Raw genomic sequence first — 25292 nt, forward strand, 5'->3', positions numbered from 1 at the left:
TGAATTTGCTTTAGTATCCAATCTAACGCCTGGAGTAAAAATTGTTAAATTTTTATTTATTCATGTGCATTAAATTTAAACTGTAATATGTCTGAGGGTTCAAAAAATGATGTCCTTTTTTACAGGAGAAGTAATAAAAATCCATGTTTGATTTTGATACGTAAATGTCCGCGTGGCCCAATGGTTAAGGCGCTCGACTTCTAATCGAGCGATTGTGGGTTCGAATCCCGCCGTGGGTTATCTTACTTTTTTTTCCTAGTGCAATTTCAGTACCGAGCGTACATGCACCTTCATTCGATCCTTTTTAACGCGTCCATCGTCAATGCTCTTGTGGTGGTTTTGGCTAATTTGTGTGTTTGCCGATAGGAACACGCTTCATGAGAAATCACTTCAAAGCTTTGATAATATTATCCAAATAACAAATGGTGATTTTTCAGACTTTTCTGGTCCTCGAGATTACTTTTCTTTGGTGGTGTTCACGTCAACTGATCCTGCTCATGGTTGCCGCTACTGTATGGGCGATTTGCCTCGGTTGATTGGCGAAACCGCTTCACTTTGGAAAAGACAAAACCTCGATGACAAGCTGTTGTTTTTTACCGTCGTCGACTTGGCCGATGCTTCCAATTTCGAACTTATCGAGGCCATGGGAATGAAGGACGTACCACATGTTTGGCTATTTCGTCCCAGTGATCCCGATAGCATCACCCATAATAATGATAATTATGGTATGCTTCGTGAAGAACATATTGAATTCAGGCCAACGGTTTCGGGTCATCATGGTCAACTCGAATTAATGAACCGATTCCTCACTCAGTTCACGGGGAAGAGCCTTAAGGTACAACAATCGTTTGATTCCTCGAAGTTCTTGAAAGTCTTTCTAGTTACTTTCGTTCCTATAATAATCATCAAGAAGTTTGGGGCTAAGTCTTTTCCAGCAGCAAAAAGGAAACACGGCTGGTTGTTGTTTCTGCTTTTGTTTTCTTTAGTGAGTCTAAGTGGGTACCAATTTACGATGCAACGTGGTGCTCCTTTTGTTGCCTACAATGAGAACGGCGTGATAGTGATAAGCGGGGGTCAGCATTACCAATTTGGTGCAGAAATTATTATCATCACAGCCTTATATGCTGCTTTAGCCGCATCCCTTATTGCATTGATATGGCTCGGTAGCTATAAGGCAACACCTGATAGTACTTTATCCACTGAAACTGCAAAATCATTAGCGATAATCATCACAGCCATTACTGCATTTTTGTTGTATTCATTGTTGACCAGCATTATCCTCCGAAAAGACCATGCCTATCCCTACGGATTAATTAAGCTCATATGAAATTAATAGAAATATACTCGAGTTTTGTTAAATTTTGTTTTCTTCATCCTCCGCCAATTGCATATGATGACGGTGAGGACTGAATGTAATAAAGGCAAATACCAACACAGCAATACAACTGAGGGCCCCGCCCCCGTAGATCATTAGGTCGGTACGAGTAATCGCATCGTTGAGATCGTCTGCTAACCACAATTTTTGCTCCTCTAGGTCGAAGCCAAGTGTATAATGATCACTGATAGCATCAATGGAGAATACGTCACCTGGGGTCGCTTTCAATTTACATCTTCCATCGTTCCTGACGACAAAATCAGTAAGTTTCAAGTCTAACCAAGTGTTACCGACAAGAATCATGATCAGAGTTCTCGGTACGTCTAAACATTCAAAAGTTGATCCATCGAGGAGTTCCACTAAATGATCATATAAGGGGGTGGGGATAGTGACCGGCGCCTGATCGTCATAATCGATGTCAAACTCTTGCCTTGATAATATCTCTCCGTTTTCTTTTCTTATCTGCAGAACGGGATCATCCAAGGAGATGGGCAAGCCAAACGAAACGCAACCGCCGATTTCAACTGTGGTGTTGTTGTATGTTGTGGGCTTTTGAGAGAAGGTCATTTGATCAATTATACCGGCTTGTTTCCACATATGGACAACCAGAGTTTCTCTGTGACCATCAAGGTAAGCTGATAGCCCAAGTCCTAACTCTGGTAGCACACCAGCGATATGTGATGAGTTTAAACAAGTGTTGGCGAAACACACCTGGTGGTCGTCAGCAGTCTGTTGAGCACCCACTCTATCGGAATAACGTGAAAACGGCGCGGTGTACGGAAATCCATCGACAGCGTAATCAACTTGGCAAGTCAGCAGTACTTGCATAGCTATGGACGATGCACTGGCATAATTGGACGACCCTATCACCGTTAGAATGGGAAGGAGGAATAACATGAGCTGAGTGGTCGAGAATAGTGGAAATCCTCGTCTTTTGAGTGTCTTATAATGTACCATATCGCCAAATGCAGGAGTCCTTCGACAAACAAACCTGTCCAAGCGCACCCGGCATTTGAAAACCTTCTTACGCATCTAAATCGTTTACAGGCTTTCACAATGAAGATACTTTTCAGTGTATTGCTTGAAAGACTCGCCTCTTCTATCAACGGAGAGTTAATCGTTGATCGACTAAATCGAATTGTGCGATATGTCTATCTTGACACGCTCTTTTTCTGTCTCGAAGCTGCAGTTCCCTGCAGCCCGCGTACCTTACAACAATTGAGAGGGGTTGGCTTGATACTCATTTACACTTGATAAATCGGGGCGGCGTACTACGAGATCGAGATTTTGAGCATGTTTCAAGTTGTCGCGTGTTCCTAATAGGCGATGCGACTTGCTAGCTTGAGGTGTTTGTCATTCCCGATTTAATCACGCGACAACCCCTTTGAGACGCGAATGGGATATATAGCAGGCCTCACCGTGTTTCGAAAAAATATTCATCGACGGACATGTATTCGAGCCATGAGAGAAAGAATATTCGTGACTATTTTGAACGTTGTTGAACTGTAAACACGTAAATGCACTAAGCCATACATCGACAATGAAATGCTCCCAAAGTATAAACGGAATCACACTCTCTGCGACTCTTACAAACAGTTCGATTGATTAAGATTGATTGTAAAGGAAAACTGCTTATGTACAATAATTAGGTCATCACGTACTTTGGTCCGTCACCACCTTCGGGAACAGTCCAATTGATGTCCTGCGTCGGCACTTTAATGTCACACGTTTTGCAGTGGATGCAGTTTTGTGAGTTGATCTTGAAGCTCACCCCATCGGGCTTCAGCTCGTCTTCTACGTATTCGTACACGCCAGCGGGACAAAAGCGTTGCTCAATCCCCTTAAACTTGGGATATGAAATTTCCGAATGCTTGTCATAATCCATATTGGGAATACGCAAGTGGCACGGTTCATCATCATCATGATAGGTACCAGTACGTGATACCGATGTTAATATGTCAAAGGTGAGTTCTCCATCAGCTTTAGGGTAATCGATGGGTTTAAAGTTAGCCGCCGGTTGAGTAGCGGCCGCATCTGTAGTGTGATGATGCAATGTGTAAGGCTCGCTTCCTTTGGTAATGAACGTCGATAAGCCTGATTGGATCAATCCAGGGATGATACCATTAGCGAATGAGGGACGAACATTTCTCACCTCGTGCAACTCGTCGTATATCCACAGATTTTTGTAGGCAGCGTCATAAGTATTGAGAGTCACAGGACCTTCACAATCCAAACTTTCGTAGATGTTTTCTGCTGCCAACATGCCTGATTTCATTGCAGTGTGCGATCCTTTGATCTTTGGGACATTCATAAAACCAGCGCCGCAACCAACAAGTACACCACCGGGGAATGAGAGCTTAGGAACTGATTGAAGTCCACCTTCGTTTAACGCTCTCGCACCATAAGAAATGCAGGTACCTCCCTCTAACACATTTGCATAGAATGGATGTTTTTTCATCTTTTGGAATTCCTGATACGGCGACAAATACGGGTTTGCGTAGTCTAAACCAACGACAAGCCCCACACTAACCATATTGTCACCCCAGTGGTACATAAAACCACCACCATATTCGCCAGACAACGGATAGCCCATAGAATGACCAACAAAGCCTTTTTCGAAATTTTCGGGGAGAACTTCCCAAACTTCCTTGAGACCAATGCCATAAGTCTGTGGATCAACGTTATCGCGTAGGCCATACTTGGACATAACTTGCTTCGTCAACAGACCATGGCATCCCTCAGCGAGGACGATAAACTTAGCGTGGAATTCCATCCCTCGTTCAAACAGATCTTTGGGCAAGCCCGCCTTATTGATGCCCATGTCTCGGGTAGCAACACCCTTCACGGCATCAGAATCGTCGTAGATAAGCTCAGACACCGAAATGCTGGGGTATAATTCAACACCTAATTCTTCTGCTTGCTCGGCAAGGTATTTGACAACCTCATTCAAACTGACGATGTAGTTCTTTCCGGTATTTTTCATCTGTGGAGGTTCGGGTAATGGGAATGCATATTCTTGAGTAAGGTATTTCATCAGATCGCGAGTTACCTTTGTTACCAATTCTTCTGGGAGAGGTATGCCTTCATGATCCAGGTCAGGGAAGAGTTCCTTGAGTGCTCGCGGCTCAAGCACAGCTCCCGAAAGAATGTGGGAGCCAAAATCGGCGGCCTTCTCCAACACAACAACCCTTAACTCACCATCTCCTTGTTCATGATCAAGTTGTTTCAATTTAATGGCAGTTGCAAGTCCAGCTGGGCCACCCCCAACGATGCATACATCGACGTCATCGCTTTCTCTAGGACTGTGGAGAATTTCGGCATCTTCTTGTGATATTGCTTTCCATCTAACAGTAGTGGCGCCGAAATTTCGAGAGGACACCCTAAAAATAGGTCGTGTGGTTTGTAAGAGTGATCGAGCCGCAACTCTAAACATGGTATGGTTATTCACTGGCTAGATTTCACTCACCGTTCAAGGTTGTGCAGGTAGTGTGCGAATGAGAAATTACCTATAGTAAGCATGCCGAGTCAAATGAGTGCGAGTCAATCTCTTGGATCCTAGCAGAAAGCTTCCCGGTATGCAGGATAGTGGCCGTATATAACTTTGTTCCTACTTTGTTGTATTCCAGCCATTTGTTGAAATGAAAATTGAATTATCGTAGGCATATAACAACTTGCTGAATACTATTATCCGTAATTTACTCGAAAATCTCTTCTTGGCGCAATCTCTTTACACAACGTGTCATCAATAAGTAAGGCTCGAGTTCGATGAGAACCTATTAAAATGTTAAATCAAAAAGATTCATTCGGAACTGAGTACCGAATATCAGTAGACCCCGCGAGTGACCGAACTGCAATTGATTGTTTATCACTTCAAGAGCCCAGCTCGCTCATTTATCAACGACTCGCACCACGCGTTTATCATCAGAGGTGATGTCAAAAAGCGGTTCCGCAAAATGCCTCCAGGAGATAACGTCAGCCATTGCTGAATCATGGGATGGGAAATCGGATTTCTTGGGAGAGTGGCAAGACCGATCAGATGTATATGAGCCGCTTTATCATGATTACATGTCTACTACAGGCACATTGAATGAGCAGAGCCACGATCACGAAATTGCCATCGCGTTCCACGAACGAATAATTGAAGTTTTCCGTGAAGGTCTCCTGGATGTCACTGGAGATCTCAGACATTACCGAAAATGCTACGTGAAAGCGTCTCAATTTGACTCACTTCAAAAAGTTGCTTCGATTTTGGATTTCCTTTTGTACTTGTATCAAGTGAAGCTGGTGGCATTTGCCAAAAGATTGTTTTTCCTGTCGCTAATTCATCTGGTAAAATACCTAATAACGCTATGGGGATCACAGCTCGAGGTCTTTTGGGAATACATGGAATCTCGAGAGGACCTTATCATCGGCCATATATGTCAGGTCCTGGTGGTTCAAGATAGAATCGACATGCTAGAAATGTGCAACTTGATCACTGATTATTATCATGACAAGCTTGACACATCTGCTGAGACTGAGTCATTGAGAGATACACTCAAATTCAAGGTTCGCAGCTATATATCTAGAGCTCTTCTGTTTCTGGATAAAACCGGACTCAACAATTCATACAGTGGTGCTGGTCGATCATTGCCTCCGCTCACTCTGTCAGATCGATTTGTCGTTGACTTTTACACAACTCAAGAGATGATGAATGACCCACAAAAATGGATTCGTATGACACCAGGGAAACGCGTTGATATGGTGTTTGACAACATGTACCGCTTGGTCAGTCACTTATGCGATCATCCCTCCTCAGATGATCTTGACTCTGCTACAACTGCAGATCTCACCTTTATGATTCCATATTTGCCTTTTTCCATCTGGGATGTCTATGGCGATAAAAACTATAATGCTAATGCCATTTATGACTTGATAGATCGGCCTGGTTTTCGTCTTGAATTTATCACCCAGGTAGTGATCTTTATGAAGCGATTACTTGGAGATAATGAGAACTCCATGGGGTTGGACGTTAGGATTACTCCGGCGATGGAAAAACGAAGTTCGCGAACGTTAGACGTCTGCTCTAAGTTTTTGCGATCAACTTATCCACATTGTAAGAAGCTTCTTGACGAATACCTACAAAGTGAGTATACATGGTGGAGTTGGCTCCAAAACGGAAAAGACAAAACCGGAAAAGCCCTTATTCCTTGTACTGAAATGGGCGTTTTGGAGGGTTTCAGTGACATTGACAATAGCCACTTCAGCGAAAATCTTGGTAGCTCACAATCACAGCGCATATACATTACGCGTACTCTCACCAAAATTATGACAGCGACAACGACAATTGAAACATTCGTCAGCGGAAAGCATGGGATTGGGATGAGTGAAAAGGAGAACCAGGATTCTAATTCTTCTACAGCAGCTGCGAATACTACCGATAGCGATATCCTGTACGAAAAGAATACGGCTCTTTGGAAATCATTGCGAAGCTCTCGGGGTGAGAACTTCTTGCTGTTGACCAGTAAATTGGGCACTCACAATTTGTGCAATATCTCAGATAAGGTGAATTTGTATGACCTGGAGGAAGATGAGAGCGGCATTGACGAAGAAAGTCAAGGGGAGGAGAAAATAACCGAAAGAGATATTGCGTTTGGCAAAGAAGAGGAGAAGGAGGAAAAGTTTGATCACCCAGATTACACTTCTGCGGCAGCCGGCGAGGAAGATCTATTGATCACAGGCGACAACACCAGTGGAGTTGACTATAAGGAAGATTTTAGCCCCTACAATCATGGAGGAGAGTCTCGAGATGGAAAGGATGCTGAAAGTGAGAATGACAATGTTGACAACCCCCACCTAACAGAAATTGGGGATGATGCGGTGTACGAGAACGTTGAGTTATCCGCAGAATCCACTCCGAGAGTGGAAGATATGTCTAATGCTGAATCAAACATGTCATCGCTATCGCCTGTGGAATCTACAGATTCACAAAGCCTAGAGGCAGCTTTTAAACTTGATGAACAATCAGATCGGAAGCGCAGACGAGATGATGCAGATAGCGATGACGAGCCGCCTCATAAGCGCCACGCACCTGAATAGTTGATGAAACTCACACTTTTTTAGATTTGATAAACGTAGCGATTTGAAGCGTGTTATTATTTTTCTTGCAGGCTGGTTTCTGCTCGCTAAGTACAATACATGCAGTTCTCACCGAGAGACGCGTACGCCATCGCGCCCTAGACTAAGGGGACCACTCCACCTTCCTTATATCATGACTACGACTCGATACACTCGAAGCCGTACCAGGAGGGAACCCTATGATGTACTGGGTCTGTCCCCACTCAAGCATGTGACAGATCCACCCGATCTCGTTCGAGAAGTTTGTTCGTCACCCATCAGAGAAGATTCAAATGACTCCAAGAGGAAAGCTGTCACGTTTTCTAAAAAGTTGACCACTCCAATGAAATACAATAATATTGGAGAGTCGCGGAAAGTAGATTTGCTGCAACCGAAACTGATCCTTAAGTCGATCACTACTGAGCTGCCTCCACTGCTAATATCTTCAAAAAATTATGGTGATCTGAATTTCTGGAGCCCTGGTTTGGTGGTGGAGCTTCCTGCTCAGTCCAAAACTGAAGTACAGTTGCTTTTTGATGGCGCTATTCGAGTTCTCCGACAACCTCAATTTGATCGGCGTTTTGAGGTGTACGCCAGCTTGGCTACAGTGTTGAAGCACAATGTTACTCCAGATCTTGTGAGATACCTAACGAAAGAATCAACAAGCTTTAAGGGAACCCCACTCACGCTTATTACGCTGTTGATACGAAGCGACATCACGATGCTTGCGCAGGAGTGCTGGGGTCGAGATGATGTCTCCACTCGTAACGACCCTTTTCAGATTCGTACGATGAGCCAAGCCCTTCGGCTTATAACAACGTTTATGTCAGACGAGTTCCTCAATTGCTTTTTGGCGCTTGATGATGTTAGGTGGTTTTATCGGCAAGCGGCGACTCTCTTGACGAGACCACTGGTTTCTAAGGCCTTGACGTTACCCTTGCTTCAACTCTTGAAGGATTGTAAGTTTCCTCGTTCACTACGGCGCAATATTTTTGATAACAATGAAATTATTGAATTGATGCTTATGGCGCTCATAAACATGCAATGTTTTTCGAGTTCGACAATCTTAAGCGAACGAGTGATAGCGTTCTACAATTACTGTATCATGTTTGCTCCGATCATGGCGAAGAATGCGGTGCATTGGGTGGGTCCGCTTGTGCTCAGCATCATCACAACTGCAGCCCAAGTACCGAAAAGTGCCAATGTTGTGGTACAAACTTTTACGGAAATTTGCAAGGTGGGTGAAAAGCATTCCGATATCATTCGAGCGCTTCGAGATTTTCTCAATCAAGAGTTGAATGCGGAAACTGCTGAGCTCGTTGTCCAGCTGAAACTCACTAACGAAGCCATTGAAGTGGAAGGCCAATGCGGTGAAGATATAGTGTTGCAAGGTCTAGAACGGCTAATTGAGCTTGATAGAGCGAAACCGGCGCTAGATCTATGGGTTTTGTTAACTCTATGTCTGAATAAACTGCTGCCTAAATGGCGACTGATACCACACATTGCATATCAAAAGGACGTCACATGGGAATCCCTAAGATCTTGGAGAGTGTATGTTTACCTTCTTGGCGAGAAAGAAGGATGGAACGCAGATATCGTTCCCAGAAAACTCTTGGATCTAGCTGATATAGTGCGCGGTCCTTTACATTGGCAACCCACACCAGATTTGATTTATATGAATTCCATGGTCATGGATACAATTTATCACACAATTCACAAATGTATCGCGCTCATGACTATCAAATCACTACGTGGCTATTGGGACACCGTGATAGCTCCCATGATGACTGATACATTTTTTAAGCTGAATGAGCAGACAGCTCTTCACGGATATCGCATATTAGCACATTTGACTCTGACGGCACCGATCGTACCCTACTCGCAAGAAAGAATATACTCAGAAGAACCGATTCAGATACATGAGATCAACTGCTTACCACGACTTTGGATAGCAAAGCATGCCAAAAGCGTGGCCCCTTTGATTTCACAAGCATTACTATCATTAAAAGATTCAGCGAGAGGGTTGCATCTCGGATCACAATATTTACAATCAATTTCCGGAATGACAACTGCCGACGAAATTCTTTTCATTTGCGAGCTGGCGACAGTTATTAATAACATTTTGGACATCTGTGACAGCCCACCCAAGTTTATTGAGATGCTTTTTCAGCAATTTTCACCTGAAGCGATTTTGAGTAGCGCTGTTTTTGATAAACTTTTCGTCACGGAAACGTTGATTCATGGGGTATTTTCAAAAATCCACGCATGTGGCGTTTCTCGAGAAATCGCTTTCTCGTTCTTACAGCGCATAGCTGAGCATCACACCCATGCTTGGGATGTATTTCTTGATTTGGCGATGGACGAGCCTATAATCACCAATCTTGAGTTATACGAGATGCTTATTCCTTTCATCACATCATGCAAAACGTTTGCGAAGTTCATTGATTGGCTTCTGGAACAAATGCTCGATACCACAATCATGAATCCAATACATTGGCCGGAACAAATCATTAATCACGAGTATTTCTCCATGTTGGCACCTTATATTTTAGGGCGTTTGAAGGATCCCTCGAAAGCCAGCCTGACTCTTGATTTCATAAATGAATATCCCAACTCGCTACTTCCGGTTGTTAAAGAAATCTATCACATCGGCACGCTGATTTTGGATGACTCATTGAAGGACAAATTTCGTCATTCTTGGAAGTTGATTCTCAATCACAAAGCTAATGTGGTGGCAAACTCGGGTTCCGAGTACGATTGTCACATGCTCGATGATCTTCTCTGTAAGTCTGAAAGCGAGACTGGCGTCGTTCTCCAACTTGCGAAAGACGTTTTGGCACGGTTTCCGATGTATACATTCGCTCGTATGGAGCCTGATGAAGTCGCAATAGACGACAGCGAGAGCAAATTTCTGACCGAGGACGAGGGTTTTGAAGCTATCCTGGCAAACACGCCTACAGAGTCATTCTCCAGTGAGGGACGTGTGACTCGTAGTAAGTCTAGGAAAGTAAAGGGAACCACTGAGTCTACAAAGAAAAAGCGTAAAGCCGAGCGCCGGCTGAAGCGAACATCCACTGAATCGAGAGAACCTTATCGCGACAGCTTCATCGAGTCAAACACAAGCGAGGACAGGGCTACAAAACGACAGAAGGTGGCCAATTTCAAGCGGTTGTATGAAGTCCTTTCAACGTGGAGTCAAGAGGATTCCCAACAATTGACCTCCGAGCAAAAGAGTGTGTTGGAAAAGATGGCATTAGAGTTTATGCTTTCTCTTAAAAAGTAGTTACGAATGCACGAATATCATAGTTGATCAATAAATCTGATCACTGTCGCACCATGTGTTAAGAGCCCTTTCGCTATCCTTTATTAGTGTTGCCATATGCAAATAACATCAGGATGTCAGTTGTACCTTACAATTCTAGCAACCAGATCGTATTTCACAATCAGAATGAAGGCATCATTGTCATCCATGACAATCAGGAAAATACGATTCAATTGTTTTCCGCAAATAATGATGATGACGAAACGAATGCGTCTTCTTCGAATCAATCTTCGACATCGAATGCACACGAACGCTTTTCGCTGCATTGCCCCAATTGCGGATATGATTGGACTTCTGGATATAAAGCAGGCAGCTTTAGTCAAGGTTTCACCAATCCACCCCCTCGCCGCAACTCCGCTACATCCGAAGTGACCAATTTCATAAATGTGAGGTCTATTAACCCAAGAGAGTTCAACCACATCTTCAAAAGTTTGCCCCAAAGTTTTATGAATCATGAGTACTTTAAGCTTTTAGAGCAGCTACCAACATCGCTGGGAGCTTTCATACCTCGTCCTTCATCGCAGGATCATGCTCTTGAGGACGGGATCGACGCTATTCCTAGACTGACGGCTAGAAAAGATAACCAAAACAAGACAAATGCACTGTTTGTTAGCCGTCTGGACGTATTCAATCAGGGCTACTTCAAAAGATTTTTCAAGAAAGTCCCACCGTTTGAATTAGGTTCAGGTGCAAGAGCGATCGTCTACAAAGTCGTGCACGTACTCAACGATATAGCTTTGGGAACCTATGCCGTCAAAAGAATTAGTGTTGGGGGAAACTTTGAGTTGTTGGACCATGTACTCAATGAAGTTTTGATTTTGTATGAACTCTCAGTGAAAGGTGCCAATGAGAATAACCTTATTCGATACAATCATGTCTGGATTGAGATGGGTGACATCGATGATCTGCTGACATTTATAATTGGCGGTAAAGATGACGAACTGAGGCAGGTGCCATACGTGTTCATATTGCAACAGTATTGCGATGGTGGCCACCTTGAATCCATGATTCAGAAAAATTATCAAAAAGAGAACAATTTGAGTTTCAAGGAGAAACTATTACTTGAACGACAACGTCGCAGAAACGTGCGCCAGGGAAGAACCTCGAATCATAAGAATCTATGGCTCAAAGAGATTGAAATTTACAAATTCTTCAGTGATGTCATAACTGGCGTCCACTATTTACATATGCACGGTATTCTTCATCGTGACTTGAAACCGTCAAACTGCTTATTGGAAACGAAATATGAACGCCCCAACATCGGGGATTTCCCATACACTTTTGAAGAGTATAGCAATATTGTGTCAACTCTACCTAAAATTTTGGTCCTGGATTTTGGCGAGGGTCAGTTTATCGATACTATCAACATTCCTGAGCCTAATGATCACATAAAAACGGGTATGCACACCCACGAGCGACTTGGGAATACGGGAACTCTTGAATTTACCGCACCAGAGTTGTGGCTTTATGCAGACGACCCGGTGCAAGATCAAAAACGTCGATTCATTAACTCATTCTCTTACGAAAGTGACGCATATTCGTTGGGCTTAATTTTGTGCTATTTATGTCTTGGTTGTTTACCATATACACACATTTTAGGGGACAATTCCACCGACCCGGAGAAGGTACGTGAAGCGATAATGAAGTGGTATGATTGTTTAAACGAATCGAGTTTCAACGACTGGTTCTTCAATGAGGTGGAAAAACTTCAGGGCTGTCACCCAAATGCATGTTACGTTGATTTCGCTCACTTGATCTACGCTATGATTAAGGGCAGCAACGGCAAGCGAGCGTCAATTTCCGAGGTGATAGACTTTTTGGGAGAGATGAAGAATGAGAGATTCATATGTCTTGCGGATACAAAATATGATGATGAGGACGATAAGGACTATGTTCTTAGTGAGGCTGATTCTGATACTGATGCTGACAGTTTTACTTTGCAAAAAAGAGCAAAGAAAAGCAGCATTATATCTCCTCAAATGGTGTTTCTTGTTTTGCTAGGTTCACTAGAATGGTTAACCCCGCTAAAGCTTCCGAAGCTTGTTGTCATGGCTGGTATGGCCTATAACTATTATAGTTCCGAACGTTGGGCATGGCATGAAGTTGGCATCGTGCTTTTATTGGGAGGAATCACCTTATGGGCTAAGTTATTTTAATTTTGAAAGTAGATTATTTAGTTCAAACTTTCGTCAAGCTTATCTTTATGGGCATGAGCCCGGTGTTAAGGCGCGCTGAAATTCAATTCAGAATACCGAAGGACTCAGCATGTCTCTCCTAGATCGCCAGCGCAACGTGTTGGAAGAATATGACACTCTTGACTTTCAAGTATCAGAACGTATAAGACGGAATCCCAATTTGACAGATGGTTCGTCCAAAAAGCGTCCGCGGAAAGAGGAAATCATGCAACAACATGAAATGTGTCTTATGGCTGAAAGAATGACCAAACAAGCTGAAACGTTTGATGAAAGCGACCCATCCAAAACCAAACTTGAGATCGAATCAATGAAGGATCTTGAGTTCACTTTCGCCGATTTACATTCTAAGATCAAGGATACGATGAGTGAATGCCTGGGTATCCAATTTGTCGAGGATATAAATGGTTCATATGCTATGTATCTGAGTGCTACAAACTACTCAGAAAGAGGTGGAAAAGTTAAGGTACAAAGAAAGGAAATTCTATCTAAAACTTGCGCACCGTACCTTGACATTGAGTTTTTATTCTCTCCAACTGAACTATGGGGGACTATATTGGATCTATATCCATTTTATCGACAAAAACATTGTGAAAATGATGAGCGTCTGTATGTTTTCTATCTTGAAAGTCTAGTAACGAGTAAGCAATTGGATATGCACCAAGCAAGCGCTATCTTGAGCTACATTGTTGACTTTTGGAAGAGAAGTCATCCACTAATGAATGTTGATAAGAAGTTAATTGAGGTCAGAGGCGAAGTTAATCCTTCAAGTTCCGATGGGCAAATATGGTGTGGACCATGCAACAAATGGTTTAAAGAGTCAATCTATTATAATCATTTGGACGGAAAAAAGCATAAAAGGGCTGCAAAACACACAACAGATATAAAGAAACCAAATAGAACTGATGGAGAAATCATCACATGGATTCTAGAAAACCCACTTAAAAAGGAGTTTGAAGCAACGAAGAGAGCAGCAGCGCAACCCCAAACAGATCGAGAGCGTTTGCTTGAAGTATCACGTCTCGAGGGCGAAGATTCCGATTACACCGACGTCGATTCTGATAATGATGATAACGACAGTGATGATGATACTAATCTCCTCGCGAACCTTCCCACGGATGCTAATGAAAGGCCTATCCCTCACTGGTTGTATAAATTGCAGGGGTTAAACAAGAGCTTCCATTGTGAGATTTGTGGAAATGCTGCTTATCAAGGAAAAATCACATTTGAAAGGCACTTCACTCAAAGCAAACACCAATACGGACTCAAATGTCTAGGAGTACGCGAAGATCAAGTGATATTTTTCAATAGTATAACGTCAATCAAAGAAGCACAAAATCTTCTATTGAATCTCCAGCAAAAGCAAAAAGACAAATATTTTGAGGAGGAGGTGGAAGACTCGGAAGGAAATGTGATGTCGAAGTCGGACTACGACGAGCTCAAACAGCAAGGTTTATTGTGACCGAGTCACGAGTTCCATTATTTCATTGCTGGTCGTATGATTACCAAGTATGATCGCTTGATTTTTTAAATGTTACGCTTGTATTTATGCCACGAGAAAGCCACAACGTTTTCTTATTGAAATAGTCAATTGAGAAGTCCAGTTTAGCAAGACTTGCTTTTGATTAGCGAATACTCATCGGATGCGAATACAAAGGTACTAGGATTACATTACAACTCTTCTTATCTAGTCTTTTCCATGAATTGAACTTTTCACAACTGCCTCGTTTCGCTGAAAAAGTCTTTTTCCTCGTTTGGCATGTTGCATAAACTCTGATGCTAGCAGATTACATCTCATCGCGCAAAATCTGTTCATACACACTATGGGTCGTTATTCGGTGAAGAGATACAAGACTAAAAGAAGAACTAGAGATTTGGATCTCATTTATAATGATTTGCTGTCGAAGGAGCTGATCAATGCTCTCAAGAATCAAGAGCTTGACGAAACCAAGCCCGGTTTGGGTCAATATTACTGTATCCACTGTGCCAAATACTTCGAGAACCAGAATGCTTTGGATCGCCACGTCAAGGGAAAAGTTCACAAACGACGGGTTAAGGAGTTGACCCAGCGACCGTACTCGCCCTTAGAAGCTGAAGCAGCGGCCGGTGTGAACATGGAAAAGTTTATCAATCTGGTCGAGAAGTATAAACAATTGGAACAGTGGAAGCAAGAAAACAAGCCAGAAATTGATGAGATAATCAACCAGAAGAAGAACTCTCTCGATGAAATTCTTACCGGTACCATTTCTGAGAATGCTTCTCAAGAAGCTGGCTCAGATGTTAAAATGCTGAACTGAATCACGTGACCTAAGTGGAGTCACGCAATTAACACGCGATGAGCTACGCCGACGCCTATAATGAGAATAAAGGTCAAAACCCCTGAAACACTGGTGGCTCTAACTTTAGAGGACGTACCGCTCCTGCAGTTCATTGACGCAATTACGCAACTTGATGAGAAGAGGCGCCCAGTGGAGAAATTGGAGGTCGGCTTTCCGCCGAAGCCTGTTGATCTCAAGCTTGATACCGTCATCCTGGAGGTTGGAATAAAAAATGGCGATATGGTCAGGGTATCTTTTGGCTTTATTCCCGACATTCCTTATGTACAGCTTGTTCCCAATAAAAGCTTTATAATGTTGAGAAACATTCCCGACGATAACTCTTGTATGTTCTCTGCATTTCTGTTTGGAATGGGTGAGGGCTTTCTGGTCACAGTAAGTGAATTGCGTCAAATTGTCGCAGTCCATATCAATAACAATCCTAGTATATATACTGCGGTTGTCCTTGGTCGAGATCCTCGTGAATATTGTGCATGGATCACAACAAAGGATGCATGGGGAGGAGCAATTGAGCTTCAAATTCTTGCTGACTGGTTCCAAGTTTCTGTTCATTGTGTGGATGTTGAGCTGGCTAATGTAATTCTGTTTGAAGGGAAAGACGCCACAATGGAGATGTACTTGATATATAGTGGGGTGCATTACGATGCTGTGGCTGAAAACAATCAAGTAACTGATTCCAGGGAACGAGACGTTCGCCAATGGAACGTGGGATCAGTTGACGTGAGAGATGCAACCATAAGGCTTGCCAAAGAGCTTCAAAGCAAGGATTATGCTATCAATCTCACTCGATTCAGGGTTCGTTGCTTAGAGTGTTACGAGATTTTCGTTGGCGAGGGAGGAGCTCAAAAGCACGCTAATGACTCGGGACATATTAGATTTGGTGAGGTGAAGCCCCATTCCAAAGCTCCTTAAGTAGACACATTTCGATTCGATATCATCTCAAAATTCATAACAAAATCATGGGCATCATGTATGGTGAGCAATGTAACAAGGCTGAACGTGAACTTGCATGGCCTTTACTATGAGTAGTCGTAGTAGTAGTGGTTATAACAATCGTCGCGTGTTGTTAAGCGATTGTCCAGCCCTGGCTCATCGCACTGACACGACCTCTCCAAAAAAATCGTCGAGGTTGAGAATTTCACCACACCCGATGTCCAAGTCGACCGAACTTTTCTGTAAGTAACTCAAACAAAGATTGATTCAGCGCTCATACTAACTATCAGGTAAGTTACCCCGTTCGGTGGAATTGCTTCAGGACTTCACTGATATCACGCCCGATCCAAAGGCCACTGCAGAATGTCGTAAAGCCCTTTACAGTTCCGACGGCAGCCGATTTGCTTACACTCAACCGGATGCAGTGTACGTCTTCAACACCTCTGGTAAGGCCAGTCTCCATACCAAAGTAGAGGTTGCTGAGGTTATGGACATTATGTTTTCACCCAAGGGCACATACTTAGTGATGTGGCTGAAGCCTATCCTTCTCGACCGCGAGCTGGGTAAGTGGAGTGAAAATGTTTTCGTGTACAACTTGCACACGCTCCAGGTTATTTGCAAATGGTCCAAAAACCAGCAAAACGGGTGGAAGCCCCAGTTCACTGCAGATGAATCGGTATTAGTAAAAGGTCATCAGGGAAACAAAGAGATCCACTTTTACGAGATTGATGCGAATGTGACCCAAATCACTCTTTCGCAGCCGAGTCACAAATACAAAGTGAATGACCCGCAGGCAACTTACAATGCCTTTGAAGTGTCCCCAGGGAAGAACCCTGCTATTGCCATTTTCATTCCGGAACAGGGCGGTAAACCAGCGCTGGTTTGCGTCTATAACATCCCTTCATTCAAACAGCCAATCTGTCTGAAAAACTTCTTTAAGGCAGAACGGTGTCAACTTCAATGGAATACCTTAGGGACTGCTCTTCTTGCATTGGCTCTGATTGACCACGACACCACGAACCAACTGTATTACGGAGAAACAAATTTATACTTGTTAGGTATTGCTGGTTCGTATGATTCTCGGATCACCTTGGACAAGGAAGGTCCTATTCATGACATCACCTGGTCACCACTGGCACGCGAATTTGCTGTATCTTATGGGTTCATGCCATCTCTGACCACGTTCTTTGATGCTCGAGGGTCGGCGATTCACCTGATGCCCATGGCTCCTAGAAATACTATCAGATACTCACCTCACGCTCGGTATGTGTTAGTTGCAGGTTTCGGAAATTTGCAGGGCACGGTTGATATTTACGATCGTCAGAACAAATTTTCGAAATTGGTGACATTCCAGGCCCCTAACACCTCAGTTTGTGAGTGGAGTCCTTGCGGTCGGTTCATTTTGACTGCGACAACTGCCCCTCGGTTACGGGTGGACAATGGGCTTAAGGTGTGGCATGCTTCAGGTCAGCTTATTTACATGAAAGAGTATCAAGAACTTAATCAAATTGGGTGGAAACCCCAATCTATTGACTCGTTCCCCGCTCTCAGACTGCTTGAGCCAGCACCTCCAGCACATTTACTGGCTCAAGAGTGGTTGAGCAAACGCGCTGAAACCCAGCTGACCCAAACTGCACGCCCGGCAGGCGCGTATCGTCCACCGCATGCCCGGAGAACCGGCGCGCCAGCAGCGACGTCGTCTTTGTATGAGAAGGAGCAACAATCTTTGCGTAACGCAAAGGTTGGTGTCAACCCTATTAGTGGGCGCCCCCGAGTAGTACCAGGCGCGCCGATCACCGAGCCACAAGAACTGAAGCAGGCTGCTAAGAACCGCAAGAAGCGTGCTGCCAAGAAGGAGCGGGAAGCGTCTTCGGGTTCGCCTACTCCCCAAGCGACGCCTCCCCCAACACAGCAAGCGGGTCTGGTTGTTGGCGGTGTAATTTCTTTAGAAGAGAAGAAAATTCGCTCTTTGCTCAAGAAGTTGCGGGCAATTGAGGTACTTAAGATGAAGCAAGCTAATGGCGAGCCTTTGGAGGACACCCAGGTCAGCAAGATCAACAAGGAGGATGATATTAGAAATGAGCTTATATCTCTTGGTTGGAATGATGAGTAGATAAGCAAAGGCGTTGCACTGTGAACATAAAGAGTTCGAAGGGACGATCAATAAATTATCAATTAAATAATGTAGCTCGCCATGCGCAACTGCCAAGTTGCACATTCATAACATGTTGGCACTTGAGATAGAATATGCGAGCTCTCAGTACTGAAGATCTTACGGATTTGAGCACCAGTGGTTTTTGCTGAAGACTCTCGATTGACAACTAGTAGTGAACGCGATTGAAGTCTCGAAGGTATGCACTCCTAACGCTAATCGAACACTGTGTATAATACAGTATAGGCCACACAAAGCCAGTCCGGTGATAACTTAATGTTAGTGCTAGACGACGGGCGCACAAGTTGACTATATATATTTTTGATCTCGTCATTCTCACACAATTGCACATATTTTGAAGCAGAAAAGCCAACTTATAGCTGATATAACGTGAACTATAGTACCACTTGATTCGCTTTGATACAAATCTATCTTGCGCCGTTGATTCAAACTAGGATGGCTGTCGGCCACTGCCCTCAGACTCGAATCTGTACGCGTCCTCGCTTATCGATATTTTGTGCAGTCCGTAAACACGACCAAAAAAAGGCCAAATACCCCCTCAACCCCAGACCCGTTTATGAGTGACGAGAACGAGAAACCGTCGAAAGTGAACGGCAATCGCAACTCTGATCATATGACTCAAGTGTCAAATCTGGGGCTGCCTGCTCTGGTATCGCCTTCGAAACCGGAGGTCGTGCAATCCCAACCACAATTTCGACAAAGTCTTGAACTGCTTCGCCATCTGATTTTGCAGAACACCATGTCGGAGCAGGAGTCATTCGATGGCTATAGTGAGTACCAGGAAGATCCGATTTTAAACAATCACGGTTCTATTCTCGATGAACTACCCGATGATGGTAATCTTGAGCTGGTGCTTGAGAATAGCGAGGAAAGCATAGGGGAAGAACAAAACGAAGCGCTACATACCAAAACTTATTCCCAAAATATTTCTGAGAACGATGCATCCAGCCTAAGCCGGCACAATGATACTCTGAGCTCCTTAGGCATCGCCGCATCAGATCTTGCACTTTCTAATCATCCAAATCTGCTGACACGCCCGTCCGTACAAGGAGAAATGAATGACACGATTAAACAAAAGCTTCTGCCTGAGCACAAAACTCACGATCGACTGCTTTCACCGAGTCTGTCTACGCGCAGTCGCCATGCATCCATAATCAGTAATTCCCTGGCAGGCCTGGGACCAAAAATGATGCAGCCTAAGTGGCGACACCTGGAAGATTCTGTTTCTCGTGGCCGATTTATTAATCTGCTCGATGAGATTAACCTTCAGCCAAATACATTACACGCACGATCCGATTCTATCGGTTTGTGCAAGGTGACGCAGTCGCCTATTCAGCCGCTCCAAACAGATACCCCTCATGGTGAGTCGAGCAGCCGCTCTAGCAACAATGGGTTGAGAACTTCTCGCAATCATGCCTCGCCATGGAATCGCATACGTAATCAAAACGAAGACAACCGGAAGAAGGGAAAGCTCTTTACCACAAAGAATTACCTGATACCCTCAACTATTACTGAAGTTTCATCTAATCAGGTCGAACAGTTGAACAAGGAAGTGATGAGCTACAAGATTCAACTTATGGTTTGCAAAACTTTCACTCATAAATTGATTGAGAAATGCCAAGCACATGGAATTGACACAGAGAATGATGAATACTTTACTCAGCCAAAGAGTGATGTTCCCCAAAAAGCAGATTCGGAAAGAGACAATCTTGAGGTGAAATATCAGGTTCTCCAAAAGAATTACGATGAGGTCTTCAAATTGAATGAAGATTTGTACGAAAGTATCGAGATCTTTGAAGATCAAATCAAGACAATGCAACCAATTTTGACAATAAGTACACAGGTTGTTCATGATATATTGCATACCATTATACAAGATCCCAACACCGATTTGGAGTTGCGTAATGACCTTGTGAAGTGCGTTGAGGATGCGTCCATTTCTCTTGAACAGAAATTGAAAAGAATACAAACTGAGATCAAGAGGATTCTTGAAGACGACAGATTTGAAGACTTAAAAGCAGAAGAGAAAGAGAATCAGGTTCGCGTTACCGAAAGGTTAATGAAAAGCATTAGAAGTCTTCAAGAGGAAATCAACTCACACAAAATTGAACGTGGGTTGATCGAGAAAGAGCTTCTTAAAGAAGTGGAAGAACTGAAACTCATAAAGCAAAATTTCAAAGCAATCCTGCAGAAGTTTTCTATTTTGTGTCAATCCCTAAATTCGAACTCCATTTATGATAAGGATGCTATACTGATGCTGGAGCTGGATGATGATCTCGTGATCTCAGAAAAGTTGGACTTATACAAGAAAGACATCAATAAAGTTCGGAAAGAGAATGGATTAATTTCAAACCCCAGCCGATACACACAGAGTGCCGATAACGATTACAGTTTTGAGAATCGCAATCAGTACGAGCGAATTATCGATGAGCTTAACAAAGAGCTTGAGTCTGCAAAGAAATCTTGCACATCTCAAGTGGCTGAAGTGGAACACCTTAAGGCTCTACTTCGTCAACAACAAGACGAACTGTCAACCACGATTCAATCCCTCACTACTCAGCTTCGCCAGAGCCAGCACGATGTTGCCCAAATGCGACTCAGAATGAAGAGTTTTGAACAAACAAAATCCGAACTTGCAATTGCCAAACAGAAAGAGAGAAATATGAGCACGGACAATGCTCGCCTCAAAGCAAAGTTGAGTGAGCATGCAACAGACAAGGAACGATTGCAAAGAATGGTGGACGACTTGAATGAAAGAATCCAAAATGAGTTTATTTCTCATGGATCATCTCGAGGCGACGAAATGCCACGTAAATTTGAGGCATTGGTACACCAAGATATGCATATGTTCAGCAAATTATGGAAGCTGTTCGACTGTATTGCTGACGACGAGCTGTTTAAAGAGCCCACGAGACAACTCAACGCTTTTCGTGCACTCGTCAAAAAGGATCAAGTAAACAGTATGGATGTGTTGCAATTTCATCACTATATATCCGAGTATTTCAGTCGTGCTGTTGACATTCTCGTGAAGGATCACGTTAAGTTACTCTTAGAAGACCACCAGAAGGAGTTTGAGGAACAAACTGCTCAATTGCATAAGCGTATCAACGAGTTGGAATTGCAGAATGACAAACTTTCAGGTCGATATGGTGACGACGGTTCGCAGACTGATCGAGATTATAACCTGATTATGAACGGGGAGCTCCGGAAGAAATTCCACCGTGAAAGGGAGCAGAGAATCTTTGAAAATGATCAAGCCTCAAAAAGAGTGAAAGACCTTGAAGATGAAAACGCTGAATTGCGTAATGCGCTACGAGCAGCACAGAAAAGCTAAATCACTTAAATATCTAAGTCAACGTCTTCCAGTAGTGGATCCTGTCGTTGAGCATATTTGAACCCCTCCGATATGGTATCTTGAATTTCATCTGATTTATAAGGCAAGATGCCAAGCACGAAAGCAACATCATCCCATTGTTGTTTTGATTCACTTGCATTTAGCCTGTTCAACAACTTTTCAGCCAATTGTCGTTGTTGCTTCTCCTTATCGATAAATCCAACAAGATACCGCATAATTTTTTTGAACAGGTCGCGGTTGAGTTGAAGATCAGCACTGAGGCCACTGAACATGTCAATAAAAGCATTATAAATAGCATTATCCTTCGTCGAAAGCTCCGTGAAAAAGAGCCGACACATGTCCGCAATAGTTGGGTCCAGATCCATTAGACACTTCGCCATAGAACTTAATTGACCCTTGACCTTAACTTGACCAGCCAATATAAGGAACGTCACGGTCATGAGACACGTCCGTTGGACCGTGATGTCTTCATCGTTTAAGCGACGATACAAAAAGTCAGTCCGCTCGTCCACAATGTTGTTGAAGCACACCGCCATGTCGCCCAAGCCAAGAACACAATTGCAACGGATTAAAGGGTCAGTACTTTTTTCCATAATAGTAATAAAAAGCCCTAGATTTTCCTCACAAAAAATCAGCAGAATGCACATTAATTTGGATAAGCAGAGAGTTGCCAGCCTCTGAAGATCAGGGTGATTGTACACGTGGTTATTGCTGCATATTTCAACAACAAGAGGACCATATCGTGAGCATAAACTTTTCTCACCATAGAGAACTTCACGCTCCTTAACGTGAGTAACAGCATCCGTAAAGTCATCTTCAGATGTACCTCCAATCATTTCAAGTTCTTGCTGTTGCGCTTGCTCCTCGTTATGTTCACCTTGCGCCCGCGCAATGTCCAAATCGTGTTTCTTCTTTTTAAACATGGCCTCATGAGCCTCTAACAGCACCATTAGCTTGATCGCAACATCTCCGACAATGTAGAGTAGTTGAGCTAAATCCAGAGACGCTGGATCACCACCCTCGAATACGGCCTTCGTTTTCACCTTTATAATCTCTGTGCATAGTTCGTCGGCTTCGGGGCACAAAGTGAAAATAGCAGATATGGCCTCCTCAGCAACGGAAAACCATTTAGCGGTTCTATGTGATTCGAGAAGCACATTACGTAGGCCATTGATAATCTGGTCTTTGTGAGGAATCTTGTATACTTGGTCCACTGCTGCATCATTGGGTATAAGTCTTTGAAGGGCAACAGACGTATACTTCCGTAAAATGAAATCACTTTCAGATAACCCAGCTACCAAATCTTCAATGTGCTTCACAACAACTTGATTGTCAACACTTGCAATCATCCCCAATATTATAATGGAACCACTACGAACTGCTGCTCGTTGATTTTGACTCAGATAAATAGCCCAAAGAGTATCAACCACCAGGGGGGGTATATGATTCGCATCATAAAGAAGCCCAAGCAATCTTTCAAGACTGGCAAGATCCAGGGCCAGTGCGCCAAATGTGAGCTCGATCAAGTTCTTAGCCATGTATTGCGCTTGTTGTTCCATGGCAGTCGGGGGAGGCAGGAGGAATAATTGACGATAACACTCAATCAAGTGACCCACAACTGTAATAGCATTTGAATTCTCGTCAGTTGTTGCTTTCGACCACACTAAGTGCAACATACGTCTAATTCCGTCAAAACTCTCTTCAATCCCGTGAGCTTCGACCAAAACAAGAAAGTCCATCAGCTCAATGGTTTCAAGCTTACTTTTCGAAAATAGAAGTTTTGAAACTTTTTCAGTGCCAGCAACGACAAGTCGAATAAAGCAAATAGCATCATCACAAAGCTCTAGTGTGAGACGAGCTCTTACAATCTCTTCATTGAACTGGTCACTCATAGTAAATGCGCTCTCAACATCGGAATCCTTATCAACTTCCATATCATTACCACCACTCTCCCCTTGACTTGTCGAAGTTCTTGACACTTGCTCAAATGTCTCCTTAGCTTTTTCGTGTCGATCCGTCCACTCAATCAAAGACAAACGCAGACCCGGATACTTGTGATTAGACACTAGCAGATTCATTAATTTGATAGAATTTCTGCGCACGACAGTAGATTTATCATCAAGCTGATTTACTGCCAACGCTAGCCACTTGAGTCGACGTTTAGGCTGTTTCAACAGCAGATCCAGCACTTTGGTGATAGCCTGTACGGCCTTAGATCGAACTAAAAAATGGACATCATAGAGCCGCTCTTCCAATAACTGAAGCAAGCCATCGGTGGCAGGTGCAAGCAGGTTGTCCTGTTCCTCTGCATTCACATGGATCATATCAAGAACAATGTTGCCGCACAGCTCAACAACGGCGTTTCTCAAGTGCATATTGTTGTTTTCCAATAATTGCGATACAGCAGCAAGTTGGCGCAGAACCAACCGGGGCGCCAACTGAGAAAGAGATACGATTAATTCTGCGACTTGCTTCGGACCATTCGTGTCTGCAGCATCAAAGTTCGAATTTCCAATTTCAAGTAATACGTCCTCGGTCAACTTTGGATAGTTGTATGTGTTTGCAATGAGCACCAATAATTCCGCTAAATGTGGTGCCAAATGATGGAAATATTGGAGTAACTGAGTTACCAGATGACGAATAATTGCATGGTGGTTGTGGAACTGTACAGAAAGAGCAAGGATCTTGAATATGAGCTGGCGAATATTGAGCCTCTTCATGCGATCGGGGTCTTCCATCAAATTGATAGTAGGCCGAGTGAACAATTCAACAAATTGATCCCGTTCTGTTGACAGAACAAACATCTTATCAAGGTGGGATATCAGTATCACGGCTGTCACAGCTTGTAAAGCATCCTCGACTTGGTGATTATTTATTTTAACAATATGCTCATCCATATTCAGTAGCTTTTTGCGTTGTTCTTGACGAGGGAGCTCCTCCTTACTCAACCATTTGAGAACCACGTAAATAAGATAACTGAACTTCTCCACCAAAATTTTGAGGTCAATATCGTCAACATGGCCATGAGTAACAGCATTTGCCACTTGCAGAGCCACCTGCTGCACTCCCAGAGTCACCAAATACACAAGTTGTTTGCGTTGAGACCTTGGGAGTTGTGGCATCGCGTGTGCGAGCTCAAGCATATTTTCGAACAAGTCATTGTCGTAATTTAATGTTTCGGGATTTGCAAGTAATTGGATTGCTGACTCTAGCTTTGCATCAATGTCGGTCACCTCATAGTCTTTATCCAAGTCAAATCCATTGACTGCCGCGGCGAGATTGAAATCCATAATAACGCGTAGTGGTGCGCACTTATTTGTTTACAGGAATCACTAACGTCACTGAAGGTACTGCACTCAACCATTAAACCTGATGAGGTGAGAGAATCACTACCTTAAAACAAATGCGTACATCTACAATAATCATATAACTCAAACTCCAGAAGTGCCCATCAAATGTAACACGATTATCATAACTAAAGTCATTTTACAGAATTTGCTAATTCTAACC

At 43.4% G+C, this 25292-nt stretch overlaps 11 protein-coding genes across 11 annotated transcripts; 8 read left to right on the forward strand and 3 right to left on the reverse strand. All coding sequences in view use genetic code 12, as the record gives it.

The window, feature by feature from the left end:
* Window positions 1-322: 322 nt before the first annotated feature.
* On the forward strand, window positions 323-1327 carry DIURU_001908 (dolichyl-diphosphooligosaccharide--protein glycotransferase; the record flags this gene model as incomplete). The annotated part of the gene is made up of 1 exon (XM_034154501.1): window positions 323-1327. The coding sequence occupies one exon, from the start codon at window positions 323-325 to the stop codon at window positions 1325-1327; it is 1005 nt and encodes a 334-aa protein (XP_034013233.1).
* Window positions 1328-1354: 27 nt separating this feature from the next.
* On the reverse strand, window positions 1355-2203 carry DIURU_001909 (uncharacterized protein; the record flags this gene model as incomplete). The annotated part of the gene is made up of 1 exon (XM_034154502.1): window positions 1355-2203. One exon carries the CDS (start codon window positions 2201-2203, stop codon window positions 1355-1357), a length of 849 nt encoding a protein of 282 aa, XP_034013234.1.
* Window positions 2204-3020: 817 nt separating this feature from the next.
* DIURU_001910 (putative electron-transferring-flavoprotein dehydrogenase) lies at window positions 3021-4808 on the reverse strand (the record flags this gene model as incomplete). Its single annotated transcript, XM_034154504.1, has 1 exon — window positions 3021-4808. One exon carries the CDS (start codon window positions 4806-4808, stop codon window positions 3021-3023), a length of 1788 nt encoding a protein of 595 aa, XP_034013235.1.
* A 497-nt stretch (window positions 4809-5305) lies between these two features.
* On the forward strand, window positions 5306-7453 carry DIURU_001911 (uncharacterized protein; the record flags this gene model as incomplete). Its single annotated transcript, XM_034154505.1, has 1 exon — window positions 5306-7453. One exon carries the CDS (start codon window positions 5306-5308, stop codon window positions 7451-7453), a length of 2148 nt encoding a protein of 715 aa, XP_034013236.1.
* Window positions 7454-7625: 172 nt separating this feature from the next.
* On the forward strand, window positions 7626-10754 carry DIURU_001912 (DNA-binding protein; the record flags this gene model as incomplete). Its single annotated transcript, XM_034154506.1, has 1 exon — window positions 7626-10754. One exon carries the CDS (start codon window positions 7626-7628, stop codon window positions 10752-10754), a length of 3129 nt encoding a protein of 1042 aa, XP_034013237.1.
* A 113-nt stretch (window positions 10755-10867) lies between these two features.
* Window positions 10868-12949, forward strand: DIURU_001913 (protein kinase; the record flags this gene model as incomplete). The annotated part of the gene is made up of 1 exon (XM_034154507.1): window positions 10868-12949. One exon carries the CDS (start codon window positions 10868-10870, stop codon window positions 12947-12949), a length of 2082 nt encoding a protein of 693 aa, XP_034013238.1.
* A 109-nt stretch (window positions 12950-13058) lies between these two features.
* DIURU_001914 (SF3a splicing factor complex subunit) lies at window positions 13059-14447 on the forward strand (the record flags this gene model as incomplete). Its single annotated transcript, XM_034154508.1, has 1 exon — window positions 13059-14447. The coding sequence occupies one exon, from the start codon at window positions 13059-13061 to the stop codon at window positions 14445-14447; it is 1389 nt and encodes a 462-aa protein (XP_034013239.1).
* Window positions 14448-14808: 361 nt separating this feature from the next.
* DIURU_001915 (uncharacterized protein) lies at window positions 14809-15282 on the forward strand (the record flags this gene model as incomplete). Its single annotated transcript, XM_034154509.1, has 1 exon — window positions 14809-15282. The coding sequence occupies one exon, from the start codon at window positions 14809-14811 to the stop codon at window positions 15280-15282; it is 474 nt and encodes a 157-aa protein (XP_034013240.1).
* Window positions 15283-15342: 60 nt separating this feature from the next.
* On the forward strand, window positions 15343-18367 carry DIURU_001916 (uncharacterized protein; the record flags this gene model as incomplete). Its single annotated transcript, XM_034154510.1, has 2 exons — window positions 15343-16201; window positions 16545-18367. The coding sequence occupies 2 exons, from the start codon at window positions 15343-15345 to the stop codon at window positions 18365-18367; spliced, it is 2682 nt and encodes an 893-aa protein (XP_034013241.1).
* A 616-nt stretch (window positions 18368-18983) lies between these two features.
* On the forward strand, window positions 18984-21761 carry DIURU_001917 (uncharacterized protein; the record flags this gene model as incomplete). The annotated part of the gene is made up of 1 exon (XM_034154511.1): window positions 18984-21761. One exon carries the CDS (start codon window positions 18984-18986, stop codon window positions 21759-21761), a length of 2778 nt encoding a protein of 925 aa, XP_034013242.1.
* A 5-nt stretch (window positions 21762-21766) lies between these two features.
* On the reverse strand, window positions 21767-25072 carry YCS4 (condensin subunit; the record flags this gene model as incomplete). The annotated part of the gene is made up of 1 exon (XM_034154512.1): window positions 21767-25072. One exon carries the CDS (start codon window positions 25070-25072, stop codon window positions 21767-21769), a length of 3306 nt encoding a protein of 1101 aa, XP_034013243.1.
* Window positions 25073-25292: the final 220 nt, after the last annotated feature.

The sequence above is a fragment of the Diutina rugosa genome (genome assembly GCF_008704595.1).
Source record: "Diutina rugosa strain CBS 613 chromosome Unknown scaffold37_size135356, whole genome shotgun sequence".
Classification (NCBI taxonomy): domain Eukaryota; kingdom Fungi; phylum Ascomycota; class Pichiomycetes; order Serinales; family Debaryomycetaceae; genus Diutina; species Diutina rugosa.